General features: G+C 45.7%; 1 protein-coding gene, 1 non-coding gene and 1 pseudogene across 13 annotated transcripts in view; 2 read left to right on the forward strand and 1 right to left on the reverse strand.

The window, feature by feature from the left end:
• The window catches only part of CFLAR (CASP8 and FADD like apoptosis regulator), a 55,205-nt gene that overhangs the window by 13,522 nt on the left and 26,867 nt on the right, over positions 1–14,816 (forward strand). For 9 of the 12 annotated variants that reach the window (XR_002914052.3, XR_008522591.2, NM_001131668.1 and 6 more), the window contains 4 exon segments: positions 206–623; positions 3,487–3,592; positions 6,392–6,527; positions 10,806–10,888. Coding sequence is in view for 8 of the 12 variants with exons in the window: in NM_001131668.1 (NP_001125140.1) it covers positions 343–623; positions 3,487–3,592; positions 6,392–6,527; positions 10,806–10,888 (606 nt within the window). In the remaining 4 variants the exon portion in view is untranslated. 12 annotated transcript variants of the gene reach the window in all.
• On the reverse strand, positions 7,217–9,322 carry LOC100940284 (inosine-5'-monophosphate dehydrogenase 1-like; annotated as a pseudogene).
• On the forward strand, positions 12,314–12,376 carry LOC112132455 (U7 small nuclear RNA). The gene has a single exon (XR_002914223.1). It is a non-coding gene; the product is annotated as a U7 small nuclear RNA (small nuclear RNA).

Raw genomic sequence — 14,816 nt, forward strand, 5'->3', positions numbered from 1 at the left:
AGGTTTTCTTCTCTGTCTCTTTGGGTTAGTCTGTTTTTGGCTCTGTCTACCAAGGATCCCTTTCTTAGTCTTCTATAGATCCCTTTCTATAGAACTTAATCTACTTAGGTCAGGGAGACCACCCAGAAAGAAAGAGCCCATACTTTCAATCTTAGGCATAAGTTAGCTTGATAAGATTTTCAGAAAAATTCCCTTTTAACCACAGAACACCCCCACTGGAAAGGATTCTGAAAGAAATGAAGTCAGACCTCAGAAATGAAGTTGACTGCCTGCTGGCTTTCTGTTGACTGGCCCGGAGCTGTACTGCAAGACCCTTGTGAGCTTCCCTAGTCTAAGAATAGGATGTCTGCTGAGGTCATCCATCAGGTTGAAGAAGCACTTGACACAGATGAGAAGGAGATGCTGCTCTTTTTGTGCCGGGATGTTGCTATAGATGTGGTTCCACCTAATGTCAGGGACCTTCTGGATATTTTACGTGAAAGAGGTAAGCTGTCTGTCGGGGACTTGGCTGAACTGCTCTACAGAGTGAGGCGATTTGATCTGCTCAAACGTATCTTGAAGATGGACAGAAAAGCTGTGGAGACCCACCTGCTCAGGAACCCTCACCTTGTTTCGGACTATAGGTAATTCATCAACTCTTCCTGAGGCTGGGTGGGTGGGAGGGAGTGAAGTGTCTCAGACTCTACTGAATGGCAGAAACGAGGATAATAAGAAGTGCAGCCATTTTACTGTCTCTGCCCACTTATCCAACTGCCAGATGATGTCACTTCATTCCTGTGAGCCCTTTAAATTCTTGAAACTTGCTTTCTTGCTTTCTTTTTCTTTCTTTCTTTTTTCTTTTTTTGAGACAGTCTCACCCTGTTGCCCAGGCTGGAGTGCAGTGGCGTGATCTTGGCTCACTGCAACCTCCACCTTCTGGGTTCAAGCGATTCTCCTGCCTCAGCCTCCCAAGTAGTTGGGACTACAGGAGTGCGCCACCATGCCTGGCTAATTTTTTTTGTATTTTTAGTAGAGATGGGGTTTCACCATGTTGGCCAGGCTGGTCTTGAACTCCTGACCTCAAGTGATCCACCTGCCTTGGCTTCCCAAAGTGCTGGGATTACAGGCGTGAGCCATTGCCTCCAGCTGAAACATGCTTTCTCAAAGGAATTGGGATCATATGCAGGTAGAAGGGACAGATGGTATGTGTTTGCCTGAAGGATAGAATGACAAGACGTGAAGAAGGATAGGAATGACTAAGAGCTAGTCATTCTTGCCAGCCTCTGACAGTGTGATATCTGCAGCGGTGTTTACTAGTTCATTTTCTGTGAAGTCAGTCCTTGATAATTTGTGGTACAAAGAAAGGAAATAACAAGTCTGACAGTAATCTTCCTACCTTTGTAGAAACTCCATCATCCCTTCTGAATCCCTGTTGGCCCTACCCCTGCTGAGGAAGTTTATCAGGGTGGGCTCCCTTCCTGCACTTCCTGCCCTTGGAGACGTTGGAGAGCCCAAATTGAAAATCTCTTCAGTTAACCACATCTAAGTCCCTTCAGTCCAAAGAGGAAATGGCCACTGGAGTCTGCTTTAGTTCCCACAAGCTTTGGGTTGCTCCTTCCTCCTGTTCACATGTTAATGTCTTTAGAGGTTCAGAGGGGCATGGAAGCTACTGAGAGACTGAGTTCCTGGGGAAAGGAAGATAACTTGTAACCTTAAGTTGGTGTTTTCTTTTTTTTTTTTTTGAGACAAAGTCTCGCTCTGCAGCCCAGGCTGGAGTGCAGTGTTGCGATCTTGGCTCACTGTAACCTCTGCCTCTGGGTTCAAGTGATTCTCCTGCCTTAGCCTCCTGAGTAGCTGGGATTACAGGCACGCACCACTACGTCCGGCTAATTATTGTATTTTTAGTAGAAACAGGGTTTTGCCATGTTGACCAGGCTGGTCTTGAACTCCCAGCCTCAAGTGATCTGCCCTCCTTGGCCTCTTAAAGTGGTGGGATTATAGGTGTGAGCCATCATGCCCAGCCGGTGTTTTTTCGCTCGACCACCAGCCTTTTATTATGTTGATAATGTGTATTTGGAGATGATAATTATTATCAAGAACTATACTAAAGAGAGCTGAAAGCAGTGTGGGCTTTGGAAAGTATATGAGATTTGAACTTGGAAAGCCTGTTTTTTTGGTTTTTGGTTTTTGTTTGTTTGTTTTTGAGACAGGGTCTTGCTCTGTCATCCAGGCTGGAGTGCAGTGGCGTGATCATAGCTCATTGTAGCTGGAAGACCTGTTTCAAGCCTCAGATCTACCAATTATGGGCCAGGCAGGCTGGGCCAATCGCTAACTTTGTTGGGCCTCTGTTTTCCTACTTGTAAAGTGAAAAATAATAATACCCGACTTTACAAGGTTGTTGTGAGCATCAGTTGTAATAATTTACTATGTGAAGTACTTTTTAAACTGTGAAGCACTCTACAGATAGAAGGGATTATTATCATTGTTATTATTATTATTTTTTTAATCTTCCACCTATTCAGCCATCAGTTTTAATGTCAGTAATCTTCAGACTTTCCGGGAGGCACCAACTGAGTTTCAGTGAATAGGGCAATCTCTCCATTTCCCATTTCCTTGCTATGATGAGTGGAGATTCTTCAGGCGCTCTGTGAAGAGAGGGGGGCAGTTGAAGGGGAGTGCTAGATTTATTTATTCATCTGGTGAGTGGGCTTCATTGTGTATTGGCATGTGCTAAGTGTTTTGGTAAGCTCTAGGACAAAATGAAAAGTCTGCCATCCTCAAGAATCTGAGAGCCTAACTGGGAAAATGGCCTTGATGACAATGTCATGGTAACAATACTAACCACAAGGTGTCCTTAGGAGCCCCAGAAAAGTGCGGTTATTGGTTCCCAAAGTCTATTTCCTAGGGGGAGAAAAAATATATATATATATAGTGTTAGCTCCAGCCACCACTGAGTCAGGAGAGGCTTTCTAGGCAAAGACATCTAAGTTCAGAATCCTTGTGATCCAGATGCCTGTACCCTTTGAGTTCAGAGGTGGGCCAGGATATCTCAGGTATTTCTTTCCTTCAGCATCTTGCAATTCAAAATATGGTCCTTGAATCAACATCACCTGAGAGCTTGCTAAACAGATAAGACAAGGCTACTTCAAATTCTATTTCTGTCTTTTATGTTAGTCATTTAGGTTCTTAAGTCATTTCACTGTAACCTCTGGGGGAGCTAGGGGATTCTTTAAGGAAGTTTCCATTCTCTGAGTTGTTTTCAGAAACTTAGTTGGCAAAGGATGTACCATCTCCCATTAAACGGGCAAGGAAGAGTTCCCTTTTTTGAGTTCCCTTAAGATCTCTTCCTGGGGTGATCTAGGCTTGCTATTTTATGAGGGAGGGACACATTTACACAGGGGCAAGAAATATTCTTTTAATCCATTGTTGCATAGGGGAGGCGTGGGCACTTGGAGTTGTCTTAGGACTGATGTCTGAATTAACTAAATGAACTTGTCTGGTTTGCAGAGTGCTGATGGCAGAGATTGGTGAGGATTTGGATAAATCTGATGTGTCCTCATTAATTTTCCTCATGAAGGATTACATGGGCCGAGGCAAGATAAGCAAGGAGAAGGTGAGTTTTCTTCTTTTGGTTCATGGTCCCAGGAGCCTATCAGAAGTGGGAGCTACTCTTTTTGATACAGAGAGAGGGAAGCAGGCAGTCTGCCGCCACTATAGTGGGAGTCAGACATCTCAGGTGGCTTTTAAACAACATGAATGGGAAGAGAATTGGTTTATGAATTGAAGAAGTAGGATAATAATATCTTCTGGTGTGGCCTTGGATGTTTCTTTCATCCTTGGATTTTATCCTTATTTCTGTAAAATTCATAGGTCTGGCTCATATGTTTTTCCCTCCCTGGTTTGATGGGGGTGTCGGGAAGACATCCCATCTGCTTGTGCTGGGTGGAAACAGGAAGGAGGTGCTAGTCCACTATAGTATCGCTCTCCTACTGCCATCTATTTCTCCTCAGCTGACTCAAGGTCATTGTGGGGTCTAGGCTGCATGTAGGAGTGGGGTGGGGGGAGGTTCTTGTGACTGGTGTGTCTGGGAAATGGTAAAAGTAGAGATTTAGAGTTGAAAACCAGGAGGTCGGGCGCAGTGGCTCACGCCTGTAATCCCAGCACTTTGGGGGGCCGAGGTGGGTGGATCACGAGGTCAGGAGATCGAGACCAACCTGGCTAACACGGTGAAACCCTATCTCTACTAAAAATACAAAAAAAGTAGCTGGGCGTGGTGGCGGGCGCCTGTAGTCCCAGCTACTCGGGAGGCTGAGGCAAGAGAATGGCGTGAACCTGGGAGGCGGAGCTTGCAGTGAGCTAAGATGGCACCACTGCACTCTAGCCTGGGTGACAGCAAGACTCCATCTCAAAAAAAAAAAAAAAAAGGAAGAAAAGAAGACCAGGTAGTGGTGAAGATCTCGGGGATGTCATGATTGCTAGAAAAATATTTAAAATCCATGGCCAGGCACGGTGGCTCACACCTGTAATCCTAGCACTTTGGGAGACCGAGGTGGGCGGATCACCTAAGGTCAGGAGTTTGAGACCAGCCTGGCCAACCTGGCCAACCTGGTGAAACTCCATCTCTACTAAAAATACAAAAAATTAGCCAGGCGTGGTGGTAGGCACCTATAATCCCAGCTACAGGAGGTGGAGGCAGGAGAATCACTTGAACCCAGGAGGCAGAGGTTGCAGTGAGCCGAGATTGCACCATTGCACTCCAGCCTGGGCGATGGAGCAAGACTCTGTCTCAAAAAAAAAAATTTTTTTTAAACTCCAGTTGGCCTAGCACAATGGCTCATGGGCACAGTGGCTCATGCCTGTAATCCCAGCACTTTGGGAGGCTGAGCCGGGCAGATCACTTGAGGTCAGGAGTTCGAGACCAGCCTGACCAACATGGCAAAACCCCATCTCTACTAAAAGTACAAAAATTAGCTGGGCGTGGTGGTGGGCGCCTGTAATCCCAGCTACTTGGGAGGCTGAGGCAGGAGAATTGCTAGAACCCGGGTGGCGGAGGTTGCAGTAAGCCAAGATTGTGCTATTGCACTCCAGCCTGGGCTACAGAGCCAGACTCCATCTCAAAAATAAAATAAAATAAAATAAAATAAAACAACATTCCAGTTGGCCCTACATGGTACTGTTGACCTAAGGATAGGCCAGGAAATGTTTGAGAACCTATTGTTTCTAAAATATGACAATAGGTCCTCAAAATAGGCAGGCCAGTGCCTGCCTGTAACGATTCAGATAAGTCATTGCTTGAGAATTTCCTCATGTTCCTAATGATTATAGTTTTGTTTCTTAAGTCCTATCAAATGCAAAATGGGAAGGAAAATGAAACTAGAACTCCCTTTTTGGTTTCTTCTAGTAATTGTCTCTCCCAGCCATTTATATATATTTAAATTATGATTATTATTTTCAAAAATAAAGATAGCACTTCAGTAACTAAATGTTAAATGCAAAGGAAATAGATCCCAAAGCAATGCCTATTTCTGAAGTATCGTTCGTTCATAATCACTGTGGCCCAAGGTAAATGAATAGCAGAATACTCAAACCTTGTTGTAATTTCACATTTTTATAACCCCCTGAGTCAGAATGTCAGAATGAGTTGGAAGGCCCGACATTGATTCAAATATTTTGGAAACTTTAAAACTATAACATGTGATTTTTCTCATAAAGTCTTTCCCCAGCTACCTTTCTTCTCCTTTTTCAGAGAAGCCCTTAGAGTTTTTCACTATGACACCAGCCTGGCCTTTTGGAAAATAATAAACTTAGGAGGGTTCTCTTTTCAGCCCTGATCTTTCACGGTCCTTCTCAATGACACAACATGGCACACGTGTCTGTCTGCAACCAAGGAGCAGATTGATGACCAAAAGACTTACCACCACCTCTGTTCTGAGTAAAAATCAGGAGTCTAAGTTGCTCATGACAGAGATGTCTGGTTTAAGATCATTGAAAGGGCTCATCTTGTCACATTTTCTTACTGCTATAAATCACATGGACTGAGGTTTGCATTTGGGGCTTACTAGTCAGCTCTATTTTTTCTTTTTTTGAGACAGGGTCTCGCTCTGCTGCCCAGGCTGGAGTGCCATGGCGCAATCACAGCTCACTACAGCCTTGACCTCTGAGTTCAAGTGATCCTCCACCTCTGCCTTCTGAGTAGCTGGGACCACAGGTGTGTGCCAACACACTCAGCTTATTTTTTTTATTTTTTGTAGAGATGGGGGTCTCACTATTTTGCTCAGGCTGGTCTCAAACTCTTGGGCTCAAGCAGTCTTCCTGCCTCAGCCTCCCAAAGTGCTGGGATTACAGGCATGAACTTCTGCACCTGGCCTAGCTAGCTCTATTGACATTTGTTTTTTGTTGGTGGTTCTCTTAGAGTTTCTTGGACCTTGTGGTTGAGTTGGAGAAACTAAATCTGGTTGCCCCAGATCAACTGGATTTATTAGAAAAATGCCTAAAGAACATCCACAGAATAGACCTGAAGACAAAAATCCAGAAGTACAAGCAGTCTGGTAAGAATTTTGGCCTCTCAGTGGTCTAGAGGAAGTACTCTGTGCTTGGGGGTGGGCATCACGACTGATAAATATTCATTTGTTGGATAGGTGGATGGAATGGAACCCAGATGACCAAAGCCTCCTTTAGCTTGTGGCTAGAAATCACGTCCCTTTATATTCTTCATATCCCAGATCTGCCAACTCCATTGCCCTGTATATTTATGATCTCTGCAAAATGCTGCCAAGCAGTTCTTAACATTTCAGTCTTCAAGAAAGAATCTGGGATCTGCACAGGCTAGCAGAGCTATGGACATTCAGGGGTTTTGCATGTATGCTGAACCCTACTGCCTTGCTCTGGTATTTGGCCTCACAACCACTATCCAACTTCGGGTGATGTCACTTGGGTCTCATACCTTCCTTGCATGTGTCCCAAGTTGCATAAAACCTCCTTATGGAAAAGAGCACATTCGATTTCTTCCTTGATAAAAAGGACCAGATTCACATTGGCCTTCTCCCTTACTTGCATTCCTCATTGTCTTTCAGACTCATCCTCAGCTTGGGCTCTGTTAGCAAGTTCACTGCCACCATAGCATCACAGCCTAAAGGGCATGGCTGAGACTCATTGATCTATAGAGCACTCTTTTACCCCAACAGTATGACTGATCAAAGATCGAAAACAGAAGTAGCATTTATGCTCCATTCTTGTCTTTTGTTTTTTGAGACCTACTTGATTTTTATTCCGATTATTTAACACACAGGGACGCAACAGTGATCCCAAAGTGTGCAAAGTTAAAGCCTTCAACTGCAGCTGAGGAGAGGGCAGGAATGGTACACTTGGGGACGGTGGTGAGTCAGGAATGACAGGCAGGCGGCCATGATCAGGGCAGCCTCCTCCCCAGGGCCGGGGACTGGGGAGTGGCCTGAGGAGCAGGACCCAAGAGTAGCCCAGAGCCGGGGAAGGGGGCCGAGACCTCCCCTTGGCCTAGGTCTGGAGCTCAGAAGTGCCACATGGCTGAGGGGGCAGCGGCCTGGGAAGGGCCAGAGGCAGGGCCAGGAGAGCACCATTTCCTGGGGGGCTGGGGACAGGGAGGTACCCTATAGGAGAAGCCAGGAGGGGCCGTCTGCTCCTGGGATGGGGGTTGGGCTGGAGCAGGCTGCAGCAAGAAAGACCTGAGGCAGGCGCAGGGCCTGAGCGCCCAGCTGGCTGGGTTCAGGGGGGCTCCCAGGGCAGCCTGGCCCAGGGAGCAGTCCTGACTCTGCAGGGGATGCCCAGCGAGGGGGGTTGCAGACCCCTCAGAGCCTCCCCTCCTCTCTCCCTGGAAAGGAGCTGGGGAACCCATAGTGCAAATCTGCAGACCACTCAGTTATGGAGGGAGGCTGTGCCCGAAGGTGGGCACTGGGGTGCACTCCCTCTACCACCTCACCCTGCACCGCTGTCCTCAGTACAGCCACTTCTTGTAAGAGTGCAGGCCATGGATGCCACCCTCGATCTGGGCTGACATGGTCCGCTTCTCAAACTTGAGCTCCCCTGAGTACATCATGGACCGAAGGACAGACAGGCTGCGGGCCCCGATATCCTGGCAGCCGTGCTGGATGCCCACTATGAGGTAGGGCACGAACTTCTGAATGGACCCTTTGTCCTGGATGGAGCCCAAGACACCCTGCGTGATCTTCACCTTATCCCCGTCGTTGAAGTATTGTTTCTGGCTGCTGCTGCTCTTTTCCATGGCATCCAGTGAGCCCAAGCCCTGGTATTTCTTGAGCTGCATTCCATCTGAGAAGAAGTACTCACCGGGGGCCTCCATGGTGGCGGCCAGCAGGGAGCCTGTCATCACTGTGGAGGCTCCTAGGGCCAGGGCCTTGACCACATGCCCCACGGTCTGGATGCCGCCATTGGCTATGATGGGCACACCAAAGTGCTGGGTATGCTTGGCCACCTTGTACACAGCAGTGCCCTGGGGCCGACTGCAGGCCATCACTTCCTGGGTGATGTAGATGGAGCCGCGCAGCCCATGCCCCTGCGCAGCCCATCCACACCAGCATCAATCAGGTTGTTGGCCTGGGCTGCTGTCACCACATTCCCCCCAGTCACCTGGAGGTGGGGGTACTTTTGTTTGATGTAATGCACCATGGCGATCTGATACACCGAGTTCCCTTGGGATGAGTCCAAGCCTACGACATCGACGCCCACCTGGGTGAGCAGGTCCAGGCAGTATTTGTCATCCTCATGGGTGCCCACAGCTGGCCCACCGAGCAGCTGCTCGTGGGAATCCTTGGAGGCCACAGGGTGGTCTCGGTTCTTCTTCAGGGCGGTGCCGGTGATAATGGCCACCAGCTCATCGCAATCATTGAGGATAGGCAGCTTCCTTTCTTGCTAAGCTGCAGGATCTCATTTGCCTCTTTCAACCTCACACTGCTGGAGCCACCACTAGCTCGATCCTTGGCATCATCACCTCACTGAGGAGGGTGGTGTGATCCTTCTCAGCAAGAAAGTCAATGTCTTGGGAGGTGACGATGCCCACCAGCTTGCTGCCCATGGTGCCCGTCTCAGTGATGGGGATGCCAGAGAAGCCATGCCGCATCTTGGCCTCCAGCACATCACCCACAGTGTGCGAGGGGCTCAGCACCACGGGGTGTGTGATAAAGCCCTGTTCAAACTTCTTGACCTTCTGCACCTCACTGGCCTGGAACTCTGGGGTGCAGTTGTGGTGAATGAAACCAATACCTCCCATCAGAGCCATCGCGATGGCCACGTCGGCCTCTGTCACAGTGTCCATGGGGGAGTAGATCAGCGGCGTCTTCAGCGTGACCATCAGGTCAGGGCTGAGGTCAGGTCCACCTCATCAGCTATGAAGTCTATGAATCCTGGGAGAATCAAGAAGTCGTTGTAGGTGAGTCCCTTGCCGCTGGCGAAGAGCTGCTGCGCGGTGTGGGAAAAAGAAAGAGAGATCAGATTGTTACTGTGTCTTTGTAGAAAGAAGTAGACATAGGAGACTCCATTTTGTTTTGTACTAAGAAAAATTCTTCTGCCTTGAGATGCTGTTAATCTGTAACCTTACCCCCAACCCTGTGCTCCCTGAAACATGTGCTGTGTCAACTCAGGGTTAAATGGATTAAGGGCTGTGCAAGATGTGCTTTGTTAAACAAATGCTTGAAGACAGCATGCTCGTTAAGAGTCATCACCACTCCCTAATCTCAAGTACCCAGGGATACGAACACTGCGGAAGGCCGCAGGGACCTCTGCCTAGGAAAGCCAGGTATTGTCCAAGGTTTCTCCCCATGTGACAGTCTGAAATATGGCCTCGTGGGAAGGGAAAGACCTGATCGTCCCCCAGCCCAACACCCGTAAAGGGTCTGTGCTGAGGAGGATTAGTAAAAGAGGAAGGAACGCCTCTTTGCAGTTGAGACAAGAGGAAGTCATCTGTCTCCTGCCCATCCCTGGGCAATGGAATGTCTTGGTATAAAACCCGATTGTATGTTCCATCTACTGAGATAGGGGAAAACCGCCTTAGGGCTGGAGATGGGACATGCGGGTAGCAATACTGCTCTTTAAGGCATTGAGATGTTTATGTGTATGCATATCTAAAGCATAGCACTTAATTCTTTACCTTGTTCTTGATGCAGAGACCTTTGTTCACGTGTTTATCTGCTGACCTTCTCTCCACTATTATCCTATGACCCTGCCACATCCCCCTCTCCGAGAAACACCCAAAAATGATCAATAAATACTAAGGGAACTGAGAGGCCGGTGGGATCCTCCGTATGCTGAACGCCGGTCCCCTGGGCCCCCTTTTTTCTTTCTCTATACTTTGTCTCTGTGTCTCTTTCTTTTCCAAGTCTCTCGTTCCACCTAACGAGAAAAACCCACAGGTGTGGAGGGGCAACCCACCCCTTCAGCGCGGTGAACCCGTCCTCGACCACGTAGCCGGTGCCGCCGCTGATAGGTAGTCCGTTATGCTACCGCGAGACCCCGCGACCCGACATAAAACACTGAAGCTGCTGCGACGCCGAGGCCGCACCGCTGCCACTCTGCAGCCAGTGGCCGGGTGGGCTGGGTGGGCTGGGTGGGCCGGGGACAGGGGCTGCCGCAGCGACGGGGCGGGCCAGGGCGCCCTATACTCCATTCTTAATGATGTTTCGTCAAAGAGTCATCTGAAATTTTGAATACAGTAGGGTGGCTGGAAAGTTTGGGGTATTTTGAAAGATGGTGATTGACCTTGGACTGAACCACTGTTGAAGATTTATTTGATAATAATTTATAAGTTTTAACTCAGTAATTCCCTTCTGCTTTTATAGTTCAAGGAGCAGGAACAAGTTACAGGAATGTTCTCCAAGCAGCAATCCAAAAGAGTTTCAAGGATCCTTCAAATAACTTCAGGGTGAGTCTGGAGAAAACATATGGAATCCCAGCATGAAACCATTTCAGAGTTCTAATAAAAATATGCATATTCTCACAGCATGTACTTTATTTAATATCTGAAAAAATTGTGATAGAAATGTGTATTTGTTTTAAAAACATGTAACTTCTTTTATTTCAAAGCTAATACATGTTCATTGAGATATTTGGAGACTATAGAGAAAGATAAAAGAAAATAAATCACCTATATTCCACTACCCAAAGACAACCACTGTTAATATTTTGGTATATTTCCTTCTAGACTCTTTTTTATGTGGGTTTGCATCGATATCTGTGTGTGTGTATATATGTATATACATATACATATCTGTTCATTTATTCACTTGAAATTGTAACTTAAAGAAAATGTAACTTTAAAAATAAAAATAGATGCACCATGCCTATGGAAAAAAAATTTAAATGTACTACAAGAGGTTTTAAAAGTATTTTTTTCGCCCGGGTGTGGTGGCTCACGCGTGTAATCCCAGCACTTTGGGAGGCCGAGCCGGAAGGATCACCTGAGGTCAGGAGTTCGAGACTGGCCTGGCCAACATGGTGAAACTCCATCTCTACTAAAAATACAAAAATTAGCCAGGTATGATGGCAGGTGCCTGTAATCCCAGCTACTTGGGAGGCTGAGGCAGGAGAATCGCATGAACCCAGGAGGTAGAGGTTGCAGTAGCCAAATCGCGCCATTGTACTCCAGCCTGGGTGACAAGAGCAAAACTCTGTCTCAAAAAAAAATGTTTTCTTCCTACCCCTATAATACTGACCTCCAATTATTTTTCCTAAAGGCAGCTGTTGTGAACCAGTTCATTCTGTAACTATCCAGAGATAGTCTACACATATATTTCATTTTTGCTTTTTTCTCTTCTACAAATGATAGCACCCTATGCCCATTGTCCTGACCTGAAAATTCTTGGAAATTGTTCCATATGATTAACATGGAATTGCCTCTACTTAATCATTATTTTGAATGATTAAATCCTTTCATTTTCTAAACGTGTTAATGTGTTTAGCCCTTTCTTGTTGCTGTATGTTTAGATGCTTTCCAATCTTTTGTTACTACTAATAATGCTATAAAATAAATATCCTTGTACTTCTTTGTGCATTTGTTTTTTTACTGAGCTAATTTTAATGATTTCAGCAAAAGTTATTTTGTTATTGAGTGATGAAAGAAAAGATTTTTGAGGGTGTTCATGAGCATAAGTATCATATAGTCACTTATGGTTGTTGTGTTCGTAGGACTTAGTACAAGGTATCAGAATTGTTGTTTAGTTAATCTTTTATCTTGAGAAGTTAAATCTTGGTGTAATCTTATCCTCATGTTCATATAAAGATATGTGGAGTTTGTAGTGAGGACTTAGACCCGGGTACAATTTCATGGTTAAATTAGAAATGCTTTTGGCAGTGTTAACAGCTTTTTTAGAATTTGTCTAGCAGGCTTTTCAGTTTTTGCCAGAAAGCCCCTTAAAAAAAAAAGAAGGAAAAAAATGCTTTTGGCTAAGTGTGGTGGCTCACGCCTGTAATCCCAGCACTTTAGGAGGCCGAGGCAGGCGGATGCCCAGGAGTTCGAGACAAACCTGGGCAATATGTCAAAACCCCATTTCTACAAAAAATACAAAAATTAGCTGGGCATGATGGTGTGCCTTTAGTCTCAGCTACTTGGGAGGCTGAGGTGGGAGAAATTGCCTGAGCCTGGGAGGTTGAGGCTGCAGTGAGTTGTGAGTGTGCCACTGCACTCCAGCCCCGGTGACAGAGTGAGACCTTGTCTCTAAAAGAAAAATATATATATATATATACATATATATATACATGCTTTCGTTAAAATATGTAATGAAAACATTAACCACTCTTGTAATATAAATGGTTTCTTGGAGAATATGTCTGTAAGAGACACTACTGAGCAATGCAATTTCAGAACTAAAATGGATTTACGGATTATATTATCCAACTCCCTTAATAAACAAAATAAGGAAACTTAGCCCTAAAGAACATTAACTGATTGTCTACTTCTAACTACTAGCAGAGCTGGACCAAGCCCATACTCCTTTCACTGCACTGTGATGTATATAATAAACTATATACTTGTCATACCATATCTTAGAGCATACTTTTTGTTTTTTTGAGACGGAGTTTTGTTCTTATTGCCCAGGCTGGTGTGGAATGGCGTGATCTCGGCTCACCGCAACCTCCGCCTCCCAGGTTCAAGCGATTCTCCCACCTCAGCCTTCCAAGTAGCTGGGATTACAGGCATGTGCCACCATGCCCGGGTAATTTTATATTTTTAGTAGAGATGGGGTTTCTCCATGTTGGTCAGGCTGGTCTTGAACTCCCGACCTCAGGTGATCTGCCCGCCTCAGCCTCGCAAAGTGCTGGGATTACAGGCATGAGCCACTGTACTTGGCCTAGCATACATTTTTTAAAAGAATGAAATGTGCTTTGTTTTGTCCTTCTGAGTCTCTGTCATACCAAATAATGAGAAAAAGCAGATTTAGGATTCAGATCCAGGTTTTCTGAGCTTTCTCTGCTATTGTCTGTCTAATATAAATTATATTGTCATTCTTAGTTAAAAACCTGCCATATTTTTACTATTGTGTTTCTATTTTGTAAATGAAGCATATTCATTGCTATGTAGCCTGTTGTGAGCCCATATGCTTTGCATATTAGTTTCTCCTTAAATTTTTTATATTTAATATGTGACCCTAAGGCCGGGCGCGGTGGCTCACACCTGTAATCTCAGCACGTTGGGAGGCCGAGGCAGGCAGATCACCTGAGTTCGGTACTTTGAGACCAACATGGAGAAACCCTGTCTCTACTAAAAATACAAAATTTTCCTGGTGTGGTGGTGCATGCCTGTAATCCCAGCTACTTGCGAGGCTGAGGCAGGAGAATCACTTGAACCTGAGAGGTGGAGGTTGTCGTGAGCCGAGATTGTGCCATTGCACTCCAGTCTGGGCAACAAGAGTGAAACTTCGTCTCAAAAAAAAAAAAAAAAGTGACTGTGATTATTCATTCATTCATTTAGTAAGCAGGCACTATAGCATATGAATGCAGTGACTTTCTTAAAAGGTTTAGGAGCCGAATACCTAGAAGTTAATTCATATGAGGCTGCAGAAGTGCTTCAAAAATTACTGTATGATTAAATGCCACAGGATACCACAAGATATTATAGAATTAAAAAATTATGGCTGGGCGTGGTGGCTCACACCTGTAATCCCAGCACTTTGGGAGGCTGAGGCAGGTGGATCACGAGGTCAGGAGTTCAAGACCAGCCTGGCCAAGATGGTGAAACCCTGTCTCTACTAAAACTACAAAAATTAACCAGGTGCAGTGGCAGGCGCCTATAATCCCAGCTACTCTGGAGGCTGAGGCAGGAGAATCACTTGAACTCGGGTGGCAGAGGTTGCAGGCGCCACTGCACTCCAGCCTGGGCAACAGAGTGAGACTCTGTCTCAAAAAAAAAAAAAGAAAAGAATTTAAAAATTATATGGCTACAATACAATGCTTTTAAAATCCATCTTTGATTTGATATATTACCTCTCTCTAATAGTATGTAAAAGTGAATACACACCTATGCATGGAGCCAATTTCTATCTGATATGATCAGCCTCTGGCTCAGTTACTAATTATTAGTGAAAAAGGCAACTTACATGTTTTTAATTTAGACACACAGACTTAGCTACTGACACAGCTTAATGGATAGTGTACTTCACTCTTTTGGCTAGGTTAGCTTCAGAGAAGAGCTGTCATTTGAAAGCTGAGTGTCTCAGATGGGTTGACAGCATGTGGTATGTGTATCTTACATAGGACCTGTCATCTGAGAAGAGAAAGGGTAGGTTTAATCTTTCATTCTCTGATTACTCTTACTCTAGCCCTCAGAAGTGGTTTATCAAGAATATTTGATTATC

The sequence above is a fragment of the Pongo abelii genome, chromosome 11 (assembly GCF_028885655.2).
Source record: "Pongo abelii isolate AG06213 chromosome 11, NHGRI_mPonAbe1-v2.0_pri, whole genome shotgun sequence".
Taxonomy (NCBI): Eukaryota; Metazoa; Chordata; class Mammalia; order Primates; family Hominidae; genus Pongo; species Pongo abelii.